The 17,608-nt window shown below is 43.8% G+C and overlaps 1 protein-coding gene across 5 annotated transcripts in view; it reads left to right on the forward strand.

Annotated features, from left to right (window-relative positions):
- The window catches only part of LOC311252997 (sodium channel protein type 2 subunit alpha-like), a 38,168-nt gene that overhangs the window by 8,969 nt on the left and 11,591 nt on the right, over window positions 1–17,608 (forward strand). For 2 of the 5 annotated variants that reach the window (XM_084346667.1, XM_084346666.1), the window contains exons 5-17: window positions 956–1,084; window positions 1,527–1,618; window positions 4,079–4,357; window positions 5,176–5,239; window positions 6,407–6,548; window positions 7,119–7,325; window positions 9,608–9,886; window positions 10,507–10,848; window positions 11,815–11,947; window positions 12,122–12,360; window positions 12,455–12,628; window positions 13,279–13,635; window positions 13,734–14,261. In XM_084346667.1, the coding sequence (XP_084202793.1) occupies window positions 956–1,084; window positions 1,527–1,618; window positions 4,079–4,357; window positions 5,176–5,239; window positions 6,407–6,548; window positions 7,119–7,325; window positions 9,608–9,886; window positions 10,507–10,848; window positions 11,815–11,947; window positions 12,122–12,360; window positions 12,455–12,628; window positions 13,279–13,635; window positions 13,734–14,261 (2,965 nt within the window). Of the gene's footprint in view, window positions 1–955; window positions 1,085–1,526; window positions 1,619–1,858; window positions 1,951–4,078; window positions 4,358–5,175; window positions 5,240–6,406; window positions 6,549–7,118; window positions 7,326–9,607; window positions 9,887–10,506; window positions 10,849–11,814; window positions 11,948–12,121; window positions 12,361–12,454; window positions 12,629–13,278; window positions 13,636–13,733; window positions 14,262–17,608 lie in introns of those variants that run through there. The other 3 variants (XM_084346668.1, XM_084346669.1, XM_084346670.1) reach the window with 3 other exon arrangements.

Here is a 17,608-nt window from a genome sequence, read left to right on the forward strand (position 1 = left end):
TCTGGAAAACAGAACATATTGACCTTCATCCAAAATCATACCTCTTCTTCTCAGAGTCATAACTTAGTCTGATCTAAACACAAACCCATTCTACACACACTGAAATCAGCACAAAATACACTGTTTGGAGATATCAGTGTGGATAAACCAATACAAATCTGTTTATAGAAATCATCGGGAAAAGACATTTTGTTTAACTTCAGATCTTGCGGACGTTTATATTAACATTAGAAGTAATCAATAGTCGTCAATGCATCCTTTAATAAAGTGACAAAATGTAAAGAAATACAGGCTTTAAAAGCTGATGGTTAGGGCTGAGTCAGTGTGTACCCCACATCTAAATCACAGGCTGCGTTTGAGATTACTCATTCACTACTCCCTATATCAAACACACATAGTAGTTAGTGAGCAAGAAAATGAGATTTCAGACTCTTATGATTCACCATCTTTTCAGAGAATTATTCATTGGGTCCATGGTTGTTTAGATTTCAGGCACTTTGGTATTATGTACACTGCATTCTCTGAGATGGTCCTTTTTCTACTTTGACTGCACGTGAGTCAGATATATGGGAGTCTCCGGAGTTTCCGTCACATTCACACATTCAATGCTGATGTGAATGCTATTTACAGATCAGAAGTTGGTCAGTATGAGAACTCCCGAATTTCATGGCAACATAACACTTCCTGCCTGAATCCCTCACAACATGATGGAGACTGTTCTGAAAAAAAAAAAATAGTTTTAGATTTACATGAGTACCTACCTCCAATAAAAACTGAACCACAGATCCACTGTCTATCAAAGTAGCAGTGGAAATCAAAAATCCCATCAATACAATGGTTGACTCATGTAAAAATCCAGCACTGCCCTGAATAAAGTGTGTCTGTCATCTTGCCTCTGAGCAACGGAGCCATGAAGCAACATCACACTTCATCTCTTCCTCACCTTTTTTCCCAGGTACACATTCACAGGGATTTACACCTTCGAGTCCCTTATAAAGATCCTGGCCAGGGGCTTCTGTGTGGGGAAGTTCACTTTCCTGCGGGACCCGTGGAACTGGCTGGATTTCAGTGTTATCTCCATGGCGTAAGTATTCTGACAAGCCGAGTTAGGCTGAGCTTAACATGATGTGGCGCAGATTAAGAGGCCAAATGCTTTTAATGCTAATCATCCCAGAAGCCTATTAAGTTCCTCTGAATGTGAAGAGGGGGGGAAGATAATCTGCAGCCCAGATGTGTGCATTTTGAAGGCACGGCCACAAAATCTCAAGTCTCCTCATGCCCCCAAAGCATGGAGAATCGTGGCCCATATTTGCCTCATGCTTCAGTAAAGCTCACCTACTTGTCTTGAGACTATAAAACAAAGCCTTGAGCATTAGGTTACATAGTGAAAGTTAATATAATAAGACTGTAATCTTGTTTTGTCTGAGAGATTCCTGTAATACTGTGAGAGAGGGTTGTATCTCTCAGATGTCTTTGCACGTGTGATGGGTTTCTGCTGTGTAATAACTGTGCATTTGATCCTGCAGGTATATAACAGAGTTTGTAAACCTAGGCAATGTTTCAGCTCTGCGCACGTTCAGAGTTTTGCGAGCTTTGAAAACAATCTCAGTCATACCAGGTAAGGCTGCCATGCCTGCCGCCAGCACTCCTGCCATTTGTCCTCTGTGCGTGACCGTTTGCCGTTCCCTCCTCTCCCCCCTCCCCTTCCCACGACCCTCCTTTTGTCTTGTCACGCCATGTGTGTGGGTGCCTGATGTGTGTGTGCGTGTGTGTGTCCCACACCTTTTTCCCAAACTACCCTCCTACCCACCTCCCTCCCTTCCTCCTCCTCCTCCTCCCCCCCTACCTTCCCTTACAGATATGTCACAGAGTTTGTGGACCTGGGCAATGTCTCAGCACTGCGAACCTTCAGGGTTCTGCGAGCCCTGAAAACTATATCAGTCATCCCAGGTGAGAGAGCCATAGGGTTAATGAAATGCTAACGGCTAACTGGCTAACATCCAAGCACCCCCCCCCCGCCCCACCTCTCAGCTCATCTCACTGTAGCTAAGCCTGATGACGCCCGTCGCCGTCTCTCATGCTGCCTTCGTCCCAAGGCCAGTAAAAGCTGGAATCTGGCTCCAATCTGCACAGATTGACAGGATTCTTAGCTTTTAGATACATCCTTTAAGGCAGAATTCCTTTTGGTTGAAATCTATTCTTGCCTTGGGAGACTTACAAGCACTATTTGTTTTATTTTTTCATTTTTGCATGAGACATTGCAAAAGCCGATTTTCTGGTGGCAAGCACTCGTGTGTGCAGGGTTCCTCCTTACCTTGTTTTCCTGTGCATGTCCTGTTCAATGTTGTGTGTTTTTTGGAGGAATTGTGACCTGGTGAGCGGTGGTTGGGTGACGGCATTCCAAACACTAACACTATTGACATCACAGACTAACAAAAAGGTCATATGTAAACCACCCAGGATAACTTGTCATTGGCTGTTTGTATAAAGAGGATCATCTACTTCCACAGCATACATTTCTTATTCCGGCATCACAAACACAAGCACTACATTTTGGGCTCTATTTTTTGCAGCGCAAAGCCTCGTTGAAGCAGTGCTGGCACATGTTGTATTTTCCTGACCTTGAAATACATTTTGCGAGTGCGTGTGGCGCAAAGGTGGGAGAAGAAGTGTAACGAGATTGAGAGTGGTGTTTTGGGGATAATGTTGTCTTTAATGTGAGGGTCTGTTTTTCCTGCAGCATCACTCTGGTAAGGGAATGGTTCCACATTTTGAGCAAAAAGCTTCCCGGCTTTTTTGTTGAGAGTTCGATGAGAGGATTGATAACACTCACCTCCCTGAACATTAAATATGAAGCTAGAGCCCGTAGGCAATTAGCTAAGCTTAGCATAGAGACTAGACACAGATGCAAACAGCTAGCATAGCTCTGTCCGTAAAAAACAGAACCTGCCAGCTCCTTTAAAGCTCCCTAATTGTCTTGCCCGTATCTTATGTGTTGGATCTGGACAGAAACCACAATGTAAAAACGACAAGTTGTGCTTTAACTAGGAGCAGTGACTTCCTCTCTAGAACACCACGACTTGCCGCCTTTACATTTCGGGGTAGTATTTACTTCATAAACATAAAAACGTGTGAATTGAGAAGGTTTAGATGTGCTAGTGGGCAGATTTTCAAACTGTAGATGGAGCCAGCTAGACCTGCTGTTTCCCCCTGCTTCTGTTAAGGTTTGGCAACCCAAGTGCAGACACAACAGACCCGTTGAAAAACAAGAAGCGAGCTTGAAGTAACAAAAAAGCAGGCAAGACTGGCTAACAGAACAGCAGTAATCCGACAGCAAAAAACTAAACTTAGTACAAACCAGTGGAAGTGGAAAGTAAAACGTGACTTATGATGGTATGATTTACAAAACAAAACAGGAAACAGTGAACCAAATAACCCAAACCACGACTATATGATACAAAGTCTCACATCCTAGACCGACAGCAAAGTGTCATCAATCTTCACATCCAACTCTCTTTTCCAAAATGTCAAACTTTTCCTTCATCAGGAAGTGTAGGTTGTGTTTCCTTCACAGTAGGCCAGCAGCATAACTGGCTGAGAGGATAACCATTAATCACCACAACCACCCTCCAATTTCACTTCACTCAACCCTTTTTGCGCACACTACTGTGCCGATACGGATAAAAACAGCATGTGCGCTTGTCCTCATTGACCTTGGGAATGCACTAAAATAGAGCTCAGTCTAGCCACAGCTGCTGTGAGAATATAGAATAAACAACAACACAAACAAAGACATCGTTCATTAACAATCATTCTCACAGAAACCAGTACCATATGCAGGAGAAATGTAGCTTTCTCTCGTGATTTATCCATGATTAGCAGTGATCTGTATCAGCCTGGTTCCTGTATGGCAGCACACAGTTCATACAGGAACCTGCACTGCAGATCCCCCTGGCTGCTCGCTACTGTAGACTCTTATTAGCAGCTTCTTCTCTACACAAGCTTGTGGCTGTAATTAGCAGGCAGTAATCATTCTGCGATGTCCCCCTCCCGCCCCCTTGCCCTCACTCTTGTTCAGGCTTGAAGACCATCGTCGGCGCACTGATCCAGTCGGTCAAAAAGCTGTCGGACGTCATGATCCTCACCGTGTTCTGCCTCAGCGTCTTCGCCCTCATCGGCCTGCAGCTCTTCATGGGCAACCTGAGGCAGAAGTGCGTGCGCGTGCCAGTCGGCACCAACGCCACGAACAGCACCAACGCCACCGGCGGCGGCAACGTCACCGCAGACGACATGATGTTCACCACGTTCACGCTGAACGCCACGGAGTTCAACTGGACAGAGTACATCAGCGATGAGAGTAAGCTGAGTCAGGCGGTGTGAAAATGCTGTTACATGTCTGCTAGGCGCACGTAGAGGTTAACCGGGGTCAAGTTAGCATCCGACCCAGACGGCCTGAGTCAGATTCTCCCTGCTTCATATGCAGAGATGGGTCAGGGTAGTGGTGGCGGTGGTGGATGTGTGGGGGAGGTCAGGAACGCTGGCCCGCTGCCATGATGAAGAGTGACAGCAATGGCTGGGAGCAGGGGCTGCGCTCTCTAACAAGGGCTGGTGGGAGAATGCGGTAAATGTGGCAGATAATCGCCACAACAATAAAACCCTCCACTTTCACCCCCTCACCACCCGCCGTCATTCTCCCATGGCCCATCTGTGTGGCATGAGCAGCCTAAAGTGCTAGTGGAGGGTGAGTCACTGGCCCGCCAGCAGGATATCGAGGAGACGTGCACCAGCTAGACTACAAGCTGACGCAGAGCGAGAGGAGAGGAAAGGAAGACGACAGGGCTGATTCAAATTTGTATGGATGTTTTAACGTCTTCAGGGTATCCATGACTACGTTTGCGGCTAAAGAAATCTGACGTAATTGTGATTTCATGACAGTAAATTGTTAAATGAGGACAGAGTGGCTGTGACTGCAATGATTAATGTGGTTGGGTGTTAAAATGAAATAACAGATCACCACCTTTCTCTCTCTTTCACATTACAATATTACACCTCACACAAAAACTGAGGAGAAACCCACAGGGTGCACGTCGTCCCTCTGTTCCCTCATCAACCTTTTTTCCGTTTCCTTCATATGTGGCGTTCACTGACCATCCCTCTGTCTCCCCCCTCCTCTAGGTAATTACTATTACCTCCCTGGCCGCAGGGACGCTCTGCTCTGTGGGAACGGCAGCGGTGCTGGGTAAGGCTTGACATGTTTTATTTATATGGCCAATTAGATGCACCACAAAGCTGAGCATACACAATTAGTGTCGACACTCGCCACCGCGCTGAGGCATCACAGGAATCTAAACTGCTGGTTAACTATGGGTGCATTTCATTTAATGTGTTTTGGCAAAATCCTTGTTGTCTGTGTATTGATTTCAGTTGGTATTCAGGCCATTTGTCTAAATGTCAGTCCAAGAAGTCACACAGGCGTTTCAGTCGCAGTTTCAAACTTTCGAACCAGTTTTTTAGAGGTGAGGCAGAGAGTAATATACAGCAGGTGTGTCACATCCAAACTTGTAGTAAGATACAACATCAACACATATCACTACACATAATGGTCCTGCATGGCGGCTTAACAGTACTTGGACAAGATTGTGTCATAAAATTTATGACAGGAACAATATTGAAAACAGAAAAGACACTGGATTGTTGGGAGACTTCTTGGCAACTTGCAAGCTGAGAACAAACAACATCAGGTGGCTCTCAACAGAAAACATGATTTGGTCTTTTTTTACAAACAGTGTAAGATTAAAGATGGGGTGGGACTCCTTCTCTGTGTATCTTCCAACAATTGTCAACAGCAAATGTCCAAGTTCAGAAGCCCTGCAGGACATAAAAAGTACATAGTGTGCAGTCCTGGATCAAGGACTTGCTTTAGATTGTTGAAGACCTTTCACTCTAAAGAAGACTACGGATCAGATGCAAAACATCTCCAAGAATGTAAAGTAAATCCAGTTGCCTGTGACTTTGTGCACTTCTGGATACACCATGACCTGGATGACCATTTGTCTCAGTATCATGGAAACCACTTGAAGGTGTTATTGATAACATTTAGCCACTAAATGTGGCAGTCCGTCTCCCATCTCTAACATTGTTAACACTCACAGGCAAATGTTAACGTTGCTAACGCTACCCAGCTAACGTTAGGGCAGTACAGTTACGTTTTTTTCGTGATGTTAAATGTTTGCGTGTAGCATTGGGTCAAGAGGATCCAGCAGTGCTGCAAATCAAAAGTTAACATCATGTTACAAATTCATTTGTGCTACAAAGCAATATAATGTATGTTTCTGCCATACATAATACTTATGTTCATATGCTACACATGGTACCTCTTGTTCCTAACACCCGTATGTCCTGACAGGCTCTGTCCGGAGGGCTTCACATGCATCAAAGCTGGTCGTAATCCAGACTACGGCTACACCAGCTTTGACACCTTCAGCTGGGCGTTCCTCTCTCTGTTCCGACTAATGACCCAGGACTACTGGGAAAACCTCTACCAGCAGGTTGGTAGAGCTCCAGAGGATTCCCGTGACACATTTACGATCATTACAGAGTCCAGAAGTTGCTTGTCTTTTGAGAATATTTACCATCTGTAAAAGTCAGTGACAGTGAGCTTTGTAGAGCATTTTTAACCCGTCATATCTTGTATGTAGGTCTGTGGCTGAAGATGCAAAACAAGACACACATGAAATTAAAGCAGTGAATTTCATAATAAAAGCCAAGCATCAGTCAGTAAATATCTGAGCAAACACATCCAGCTAGCTTTTTCAGTTTTTTCAAACAGGCGTGTCACTCTGTAATTATAGACTAGGCCGGTTATGTAAGGGTTTTTTTGTGTTTTGTTTTGCACTGCAGCAGCACAATGCCGAAATTTGATATTTGCAAAGTCGCCAAACAATGGGATGACCACAACTGAACACGACATATTCTGTTTATTCAACTACAAAGAAGAGAAAAGACAAACATCCATGATGACGTCTGACTTTTACTCTCATGAATAGCTGATAAACAGGTTGTTGTTCAAATCCTAACAACAACCTCTTCTCCTCTCCTGTCCGTCTTCGAACCATCAGACTTTGCGCGCCGCAGGAAAACCCTACATGATCTTCTTCGTGCTGGTGATCTTCCTGGGCTCCTTCTACCTGGTCAACCTGATCTTGGCTGTGGTGGCCATGGCTTACGACGAGCAGAACCAGGCGACCATCGAGGAGGCCCAGCAGAAGGAGGAGGAGTTCCAAGCCATGCTGGAGCAGCTGAAGAGACAGCAGGAGGAGGCACAGGCAGGACATTTCATCTCTTTAGAATCGAGAATGCCAGTCTGTATCTAATTATCTCAAACCTTTCATTTGACAATCATTTCTTAATCAACTTGATTGAGAATTCCATTAAAAAAGTGATGTTTTAACCTTTTAAAGCGACAGGGAACTTTAAGGACCTTTACATTTTTTGTTGAGCGCTTGGAAAAGTTGGAGTATTTCATAACATAGATGAGTGGCTGGGAGAATGTCTTCGTGTTAACTGCGGAGACTCTGTTGACTCTTGAGCTTAAAGTCTTGAGCCAGCTGCCAAAATTAACGTTGCCCCGGGTAACAGAGGGATTTACTGTCCAGGATGACTGACACCCCTCTGCTGTTCCCTCTGGGCTCAGGAGTCCTTGTTCGACCTACAGGAAGAAAAATTAGCAGACTGACGTACATGTGAATATACTTACTGTAGCTGTAACTGCTGGTAACATATATGTATCAGATGCTCATTATCAAGGGACTAACCATACCTTCCTGGGCAGCCAACCAGGTATTTTGAAGCTCGTCATGGCAAAGTCAGTCTATTTCTGTCCTGCTGCACGGCATTGATTGGCACAGATTGGTGATATACAGCAGTGATTTCCATCAAGGGGCACTTCAACCAAGAGGCCACGTCTGCAGTTGCCAGGGGTTACGTGAAAACATTGTGCGGTAGCTCGACTTATGAAACAAAAAAAAGAAATTAGGATTTTGTCAGAAATATACATCCGTTTATGGATGTTTATGAGGAAAACAAACACCCGAATTGGTGTGATGCTAATCTCTAGCTATATACAGTATATTGTTACAATGACCAGCAACAATGGACTAGACCTCCATCCTGAGTAAGTTAAAAATAGTAAGCTAAAATAAATTGATTAATTGTGTGAAATAGTCAAAAAGTATTGAATATTTAAATATTTTAATTAGTTTAGTAAAGGTTAAGGAGATTAAAAGTTGAAATAAATCACCTAAATAATGGATAAACAAAAGTTAGATTAAAATATTGTATAAATGGGTAGAATAATTGACAGTTAGTTGACATAATTAGCTAAAAGTCAATAATTTAAATAACTAGATAAAAGTAATTTGTTGAAATAGTTAAAAGTAAAGAGTTAAAATAACCAGCTAAAGGGGAACAGCTGAAATAGTTACTTTCAAGTAAACCATTAAAATATTAAGCAGAAGGACTTGGTAAATGGTAGAAAGATCCAGCTCCTGTCATTCCTAGTGGAAATATTATGAGTGCAGATTTGACAAAACTGACCATTGACATTGACAGTTCAAGTGTATGTCAAATGATTGTAACAATATCTACTTTAATGTAGTGCTACTTAACATCCTCTTTAAAATTAATTGACATGAACGCATTTTGGAACATAACAGAGCAGGTTGGGTCGATGAGCTCATCTGATGTGACGTGCGGCTCGGTAACCCAAAATAGGTTGAGGACCACTGATGCACATACAGTACTTCAAGATGAATCAAGAGCTATATTTCTGTTTTACTTTTTGCACGTAGTTCAATACCACATGGCATCCTTCTTATCTCACCCTCATTAGTCGTACGTCAGAGAGCTCGTCTTCTATCTTCCTGCCTTGCTTTACGTTTCCACCTCTGCTCGATCCTTCAGTGGCTATTTAGCCAGGCTCAACAGTGTCTTATCAGGCTTGTGCACATTTAGATCATTGTTGTTGGCTGTAGTTGCCGTGACATGACTCTTAAATCCTCTTACTATAGTGCTGTCTGTCTTGTGGGACACAGGCATTTCTCTCCATTACCACAAAGATAAACAAGAGAAAGCAATGAAATTGAATTAAAGTGACATTCTTTGCTCCGTGATTCACAGACATGTTTGTGAGTTTGTAACTATACAGACAAGCTTTTCCTTCTAAAGTACCAGATTTTTCCTACTCACATCCCCCAACCTACAGTAGCTTCCTCGCATTTCATGGAGATATCGTGGAAAAATCCTAATATGAAGCAGAATGTCTGTTAATGCACATGATAGTGAATCATGTTCCTCAGGGGGAAAATGCAAGAGATTCTCTGATGTTGTATTTGCTATGCATTGGTTTGCTCGGGAAATGTTTTGGTTTGCATGAAAACATTCAGGCGTCCATTTTTAGAAGGCGTCTGAGGCTTATTTGGCTCTTCATGCTGCTGCTGCTGCTGCTCTCAGCTGCCAGGCTTTTCTCCTCCACTCCAGTCCGCGAGAGCCTCTGAGACAGGCACGAGGTCGCCATGACAACTGTGTTTGTGCTCTGATTGGCTGGCAGGTTGCCGCGGCAGCAGCCACGGAGAGCGGAGAGTACAGCGGGAGAGGGGGCCCCACCTCCGAGTCCTCCTCGGGGACGTCTAAGCTCAGCTCGAAAAGTGCCAAGGAGCGACGCAACAGGCGCAAGAAGAGGAAGCAGAGGGAGGAGGAGGAGGAGAGGGGGGCAAGGGACAAGTTCCACAAGTCTGAGTCCGAGGACAGCATCAAGAGGTCCAGCTTTCGCTTCTCCATCGATGCCAACAGGCTCTCCTATGAGAAGAGATGCTCCTCGCCCAACCAGGTGAATACTTCCCTGATAAAGGATTAAAAAGTGGTGCCCTTCGGTGGGTAAAATTGGACTGAAGTTGGTCTTTTCAGACATGTCACATCACGCCACTGATACAATTAAAGCCAATAAAAACAAGTATATAAAACCAGGGCCACCCATCACAGTATGTATTCTTTCAAAAGGAGTTAGATGAGAAGATGAACACCACTTTCATATCTGTCCTTTCACTAAAAAAGATTGGACGCAGGAGAGTTCAGATAGATGGACTTAACTGAAATCGTATTGTCTTAGTGTGTTTTTTTTTTTCCTCTCCAAAACTACATAGTGCTCCTTTAATAATTATTTAGCTTCAAAGGGGGTGATTTTGTTGCCTTCACACTGAACCAGGCTAGCTGTTTCCCCTTGTATCCAGTCTTTATGCTAAGCTAAGATAACTGGCTGCTGGCTTTAACTTCTATTTAGCATACATACATGAGAGTCGTATCAATCTTCTCATCTAACTCTGCAAGAAAGCAAATAATTGTAATCCCCAAAATCTATTTCTTTACACAGACACAGACACAATTAAAGACAAATCAAGGAAAATTCACCATTCCCTCCATCCTCTAACCCCACATCTCTTTCTTCATCAGTCTCTCCTCAGCATCCGTGGATCCCTCTTCTCACCTCGGAGGAACAGCCGAGCGAGCCTGTTCAGCTTCCGCGGCCGCGCTCGCGACATGGGCTCAGAGAACGACTTCGCCGACGACGAGCACAGCACCTTCGAGGAGAGCGACAGCCGCCGGGGCTCCCTGTTCTTGCCGCGCCGCCTCGAGCGCCGCTGCAGCGCCGTCAGCCAGACCAGCCTCGGGGCGCCAAGGATCATGCTGCCCGCCAACGGCAAGATGCACTGCTCCGTAGACTGCAACGGTGTGGTGTCGCTGGTCGGTGGGACGTCTGTAACAACCTCCCCTGTAGGTCTCCTGCTGCCTGAGGTGACTTAACTGCTTGTTTCACGCTTCAAGTTCATACACTGTAGTTACATTTATCCCCATACGAGCGTTCTTATGATGTTAAATAAATTAGTCATTTTGGTGTAAAGTCATCAAAGAGATTTTTAAATTATTTGTTTCATTGTTTCAAATCGAAGCCTACATTTGGAGACAGTGTGAGACTTTAAGAGACAGGTTTGGTGATATTCTATATTTTTCTCATCTACTGAAGACCTAAAGCTTTACAAACAAAATGTATACTTCCACTTGATATTAGCTTTTTGATGGACTGGCATTCATGGTCCCAAGCGGATGTACCCAATTGACTTTGGTGATCCCCTGACGCGTCGATTCCACGGGGCACGTCTCCCTAACCTCACTGTACGATGCTGTTTTGTTTCTTCCTCCACTTCATATCCCACCGGGAGTGTTTCAGAAGCGGAGCATCACGCTTGCCTGATATTGTTGACTTCCTCAGATTGTGTTTGGCTATGTCTTTAAATAGTTTTGTTAATTGTCTGTTTTAAGTGTTGTTGTGCACTTTGTTGTGCTGTAGATTAGAGTCTGACAGGGTGATATATTTTGAAAATTGACCGGATGCACCATGCAACGCTGCCTGACTTCCTCTTTGGCTTGATCGGCTCTGTGCAGCTTGAAGTGGCTGCCATAGGCTTGGCGCATATTTTCCGCGTGATCCCTTCATTTTTAAATATGAAATACCTGAAAAACAAATGATATTATCTACAGAGGAATCCCAATACATTCATTGTTGGTTTTGTTCTTTTCATGGGATTTATTGACAAAAAGCAAAATTCAGAATATCACCAAACTCATCCTTCAGACTCCCTACACACCCTCATAGCTGGTCCGTTCAAGTCCCTTATACATCTCCTTTTATGACATTTAGCGCTTGAATGTCTTGGCATGAATCTGTTTGTTTGATATTTTTTGTTGTTGTTGTTTTCCCAGGGGACAACCACAGATACTGAGCTTAAGAAGCGGAGGTCAGGTTTTCACCAGCCATCCATGGATTATTTAGATGAACCAGGGGGCAGGCAGAGAGCCATGAGTGTGGCCAGTATCCTCACCAACACCATGGAAGGTAAACGGTCACGCCACATGTTTTTGACCTTCTTGAATTATTTTCATTCCTGTCTTGAACTTTACACCATGACCTCTTAGTTCTGGAGAAAACTAGGAGGGCACATACGGTGTAAAAGAATAAATCTTACCTGCTTTTTCTTATACCAAAAAGTACTGATTTCTCCTTTTCCAGAGCTTGAAGAGTCGAGACAGAAATGCCCCCCTTGCTGGTATAGATTTGCCAACACCGGTCTGATCTGGGACTGTTGCCCAGCATGGCTGAAAATCAAGGATGTTGTCAGCATGGTGGTCATGGACCCATTTGTGGATCTTGCCATCACCATTTGTATCGTCCTCAACACCCTTTTCATGGCCATGGAGCATTACCCCATGACTCCAGAGTTCGCCAACGTCCTCTCAGTTGGAAACCTGGCAAGTATTGTGTGATATGCGTACAAACAACATCAACATGTGTCATGATGCAGATTGGGGTTTAAACGTAGAATTTTGCCCTTTGTGTCATTAGGTGTTCACGGGCATCTTCACAGCAGAGATGTGCTTTAAGATCATCGCCCTGGATCCCTACTACTACTTCCAGGAGGGTTGGAACGTCTTTGACGGCATCATTGTCAGTCTGAGTCTGATAGAGCTCGGCTTGGCCAACGTGGAAGGCCTGTCTGTGCTCAGGTCCTTCAGATTGGTAAGAGCTCTAGCTGAGTAATATCTACTTAGAAAAGCTGAATTACATGAACTGTCTGCTCTTTAGAAGAGTTAAGGTGTACCTGTGCTCCTGTAGTCAGGCCACGATGGCTCTCTCAATAACATTCATGCTATTAATGAGGTAATGATGTAACGAGAGCTTTTGTGCAGTTCATGAAATGTTCCACTGAGAGTTGTGGCCGTTGGGGCATTGTGTGTTTTTTTCTGTTCACCTGATTAGCTTTGTATGACTGTTGCTGTGCTTCTAGTTTGTTTGAGCCTACAGTCTGTCTTCTTTTACATGTTGAAATTGAGCACACACTCACGGAAATGCTAGGAATGAGAGTTAGATAATCCTAATGCCACTCTCACATCTGTCTGTTTTTTTGGGGCAGCTCTCTTTGCCTCTGTCTTTTCTTCAAGCTTTTGTCATCACTTGGCATGTTTGGTAGTATAAGCCGTCACCAGGACAGCTGGAATTGGCAGCGTTCCCTCTTGATAGACAGATTTGTTATTACCTGCGGACAATGCCAGGCTAGAGGCTATGAGAATTAATATTATATATAGTTATATATTCATTAATCTACTGAATGTTAATCATGTAGAAAAACATCGTGAAAATCAGACAATTTCAACTTTCTTTTGAAACAGCTGAGGGTCTTCAAACTGGCCAAGTCCTGGCCCACTCTGAACATGCTGATCAAGATCATCGGTAACTCAGTGGGCGCTCTGGGGAACTTGACTCTGGTGCTGGCCATCATCGTGTTCATCTTTGCCGTGGTAGGCATGCAGCTGTTTGGCAAGAGCTACAAGGAGTGTGTGTGTAAGATTGCCGAAGACTGTCAGCTGCCTCGCTGGCACATGCACGACTTCTTCCACTCCTTCCTCATCGTGTTCCGGGTGCTGTGCGGAGAGTGGATCGAGACGATGTGGGACTGCATGGAGGTAGCCGGGCAGAGCATGTGCCTGATTGTCTTCATGATGGTCATGGTCATTGGAAACTTGGTGGTATGGGGTTCTACCTCTTTATTATCCAGATTATTGAGTCCTTTAGACACTGATTTTGTTTAATAGTTATAAGGTCAATCATGTCCACTTCTTCCCAGGTTCTGAACCTGTTCTTGGCTCTCCTCCTGAGCTCATTCAGCGCTGACAACCTGGCAGCAACAGACGATGACAGTGAGATGAACAACCTGCAGATTGCAGTTGGCCGGATCCAGCGGGGCATCGCGTTCGTCAAAACAACTGTGCGCCATTTCCTCCAGAGCGTCTGCTTTGGTGGGGGCGGTAAAGGCTCTGGTCTGGCTGAGGAGAGCAAACCTCTAGATGAACTGCACAGCAACGGCAAGGGCAACTGCATCTCCAACCACACTTCAGTGGAGATCACCAAAGACCCCAGCGGGGTGTACATCACAGAGGGCAATGGACGGCCAGGAGGGGGGCTGGTAGTTGGGGTCGTGGTTGGTGGGGACACTACAGGGAAGTACCCAGTGGAGGAATGTGACTACATGTCATTCATTCATAACCCCAGCCTGACAGTCACGGTGCCTATCGCTGTGGGCGAGTCGGACTTTGAAAACCTAAACACAGAAGATTTCAGCAGCGACTCGTCGGATGTGGAGGGCAGCAAAGAGGTAAGATGAAGGTCTTTGATTGGATGACTGACGTCTCTGTCAGTTTTTAGGAAATCTCTTGAGTCACACAGCTTTTGTATCAGATTAGCTCCCTTTATATGTGTAAAAGTTAACACCCTACGCAAGTCAGCCAATGTATGAATATGTCAGGATTTGCATAGAAATGGCATTTTCACCGAACAGTCAAGCAGTTTGAAAATAACATACCTGCTGACTCATTTGTACATTCATCACGCTGTGGGGATCGTCTGGAGTTAGACTTAGTCCTAGAAGAAGAAACAGCCATGACAATTAATGACTCAAATTTGCCTTTGTCCTAAGTGTACGTGTCAGTGTGTTTGTGTACACCAAAATGCAGTTCAGTATTATACACACGTGTGAAAGAGACTACGTAGTTCCTTGTTCCGTGCGTCACTGGGAAAATTTGCATATTTGTGCATGTGTGAGGATGAAATGAATGGAACAGCAATCTGTGTTTTTTTCTAAATTTAAAGAGGTGATCATAGCGTCATCAATAGCGTAGCAAATTTTGTAATGCATTGGCTATTCTAACAGAACAAATGCCAGGTTTGATGTCAAGCGTTGCCAGGCTGACAGAGCATTTGGGCTGTGCTCCCTGGTGATGTCAACCTGCCACTGTGGTTGTGGTGCCAATTCCCTGTGATTCAAAACAAACCCAGGAGACTATTTCGAGCGATGGCACCGCATGCTCCATATCTGGATCGAGCAATGCTCTCTCGTGTCACTGCTGATCTCCACACCCTGTAGCCAGGAGTTGGTGAATTGTGATAGTTAATCACCAGTTAAAATATATTTGGACATTTCTGTCCCACTGTGTTATCAAGTTTGATCAAATTACAGTTAGTAAATATTAAAGATCCCATATTATCCAAATTTTGAGGTTCATACTTTTGTTTTTGGTGTCTACTAGAAAATGTTTACATTCTATAATGTTCAGAAAATACATTCTTTTTCTCTTACTGTCTATTGCTGCAGTACCTCTATTCGTCCTCCGTCTGAATGATCTATTTCAGTGCCTTGGCCATACTGAGGGCTGTGACTGTATAGTTGTGACATCACAACCTTACAGGAGTCCTGGCGGTTCGTTAAAAGGCTCAGTTTCTGATTACGAGCTTTGTGCATTTCTCCATGGATTGAGCGTTTTGATGTTTTCATAGTATTTTATAGCACCTCGACAGGAAATCTCAATTTCAGCAATATGGGACCTTTAATTTAGGCATTTAGAGTTACACAATAAACATTTGGTGTGAGCTGTTGGTGTGTCTGTTGTGTGATATGAGTGTCAAGCAGCTTTCCACTCTTTTACATTGCATCTAAGGAGGAAAATGCTTTCAGGGAGATCTAAATTGTTGTTTCTTGTGGCTAACTTGTTCCCCAACTGTGCCTTGCAGCAAAAGCAGACTTGAGGTTGTATGCTGGCTTTTGGTGTGTTTGACTTACTTTGTTTAACCCCCCGTTTGTTATTGCAGCTGTGTCACAGGCGCTCTCAAGGTTTTCAGTGAGAGGAGAATTGTAAGACCACTTTATTGTACCATAGCACTAACCATGAGGACTGCCTATGCCATTACAGACAAACAACATATTTTTTCTCATACCTTCAATGGATTGCCCATTTTCGTTCTTTGCCTGGTCTGCCCTCCGTCCCCCACCCCTTTTCCCACCCCACCCTCTTTGCTTTACACCTCCCCTTCCCCAAACAGCAGCACTCAAGGCTGTAAGTCTTCCCTTACCCCTCCCTCCCCTGTCATAACTTATCTCCAAGCATCAGGCTGTATTGCAGTTACAAACCATTAGGAATGAGCAACACCACCTTTTTCCATTGATAGACAAACTCATCTAACATGATCTTTGCTTTTGAATTCATTGCTTGTTTTTGACTTGGTTTTGGGACTTGATTGGCATCAACACACCGAGCTTGAGAATGAAGGAAGAGAGGAGGTGGAGGAGAATGAGGAAAAAAGATGGAATGGAGGAATGAATTTTGCTGTAGTTTGACAAAATTCATTTGTCTGGTTCATAGCCCATGCATACACACATGAAGTAGTTGTATGTACTTGTTTTCTGTGATACTCAAATTGTAGTGGAGTGATGAAAGAGTCTTTACAGAATTCTTTCCAACGAGATCATTTTGAAACACATAACAATCAATATGGATCTTTGCAGGGTTGTAAAAACAGATAACACATGTCAATTTATATTCACATAACATATACATTATATAACACATTTTTAGACTTAGGATGGTGCACCATATGAAGATGTTTTTTCATTTTCTATTTTCCTCAAACAGGGCTCCAGACTACAATTTAACTGTCCCAGAGAATTATTGTAACCAACCAAAATCAAAATGTCGCTCCTTCTCTTTTTAAGTATCATCTAGTACATTTATTTATTGTACACTTGTCGTATTGTTACTCTGAACAGAAACTCTGTCCTGCTGTGTGTTTGGCACTAGTTGCATTAACTCTGTTAGCTCCCTCAACCAAACACAATGCAGGACCCTGCTGCCCATCAACTGCTAACCGCTAACTAGCGCTTCTCCTGCCAATTTCAACATGGAGTAGTTGTTCACAATGTAGCATTAGCAGGAAAAAATAGTGTATTCCATGTTAATAGTGAGTTTACGTGTCCTTTCGGACTTTAACATGTAATATTTTTTGTAGGCCTTTTGCTGAGTAGCCAGCCAGTGATAGTAACGATAGTAACAGCATGAGAAGATGTGCTCCATCGTAGTCAGCAGTTTGTAATTTGATTAGTGATATGTGCAAAGATGCATACAAAAATCCTTTTTGTCCCGAAGATCTCTCTATGGTCCCTGGGACGATGGGATGCTGTTAGTCTTGAGCCCTGTTGAAATATAAAATTGAAGAAGTGCCGCCCCTAATTACACTGGATATTGTATATACATCTAAGATATGGTGCATTCACACAATTGTTGTGTATTAGTTGCCCTGTCCTTAGAGCTTCTACACCTGTGTTATCCTCTTTCCTTCCACTGCAAATATCTCATCGGTCAACTAAATACCAAATATAGTAAAAAAAAAACCTTCAAAATAATAGCCTGTTAGGTTAAGAGCAAAAGCCTCATATAATCCATGTGCAGAGGAGGTAAAATGGGTTTCTTGCTGAAGGATAGAAAGAGAAACCGGAGGGAAACATCCCCCCAGAAAACGATGCACTTGCGAGCAGCATGCTTCCATCATTCCCATGCCGTATTAGCTGGGTCCCACGGCAATCAGAGCTGCTGCACTGTCTAGGATGACATGTTCCCGCACTTTACACCCCAGACAGATCAGACATGAGGCCACTTAACACCATGTTTGCCC

Source organism: Pagrus pagrus (assembly GCF_965226575.1).
Source record: "Pagrus pagrus genome assembly, chromosome: 24".
Lineage (NCBI taxonomy): Eukaryota > Metazoa > Chordata > Actinopteri > Spariformes > Sparidae > Pagrus > Pagrus pagrus.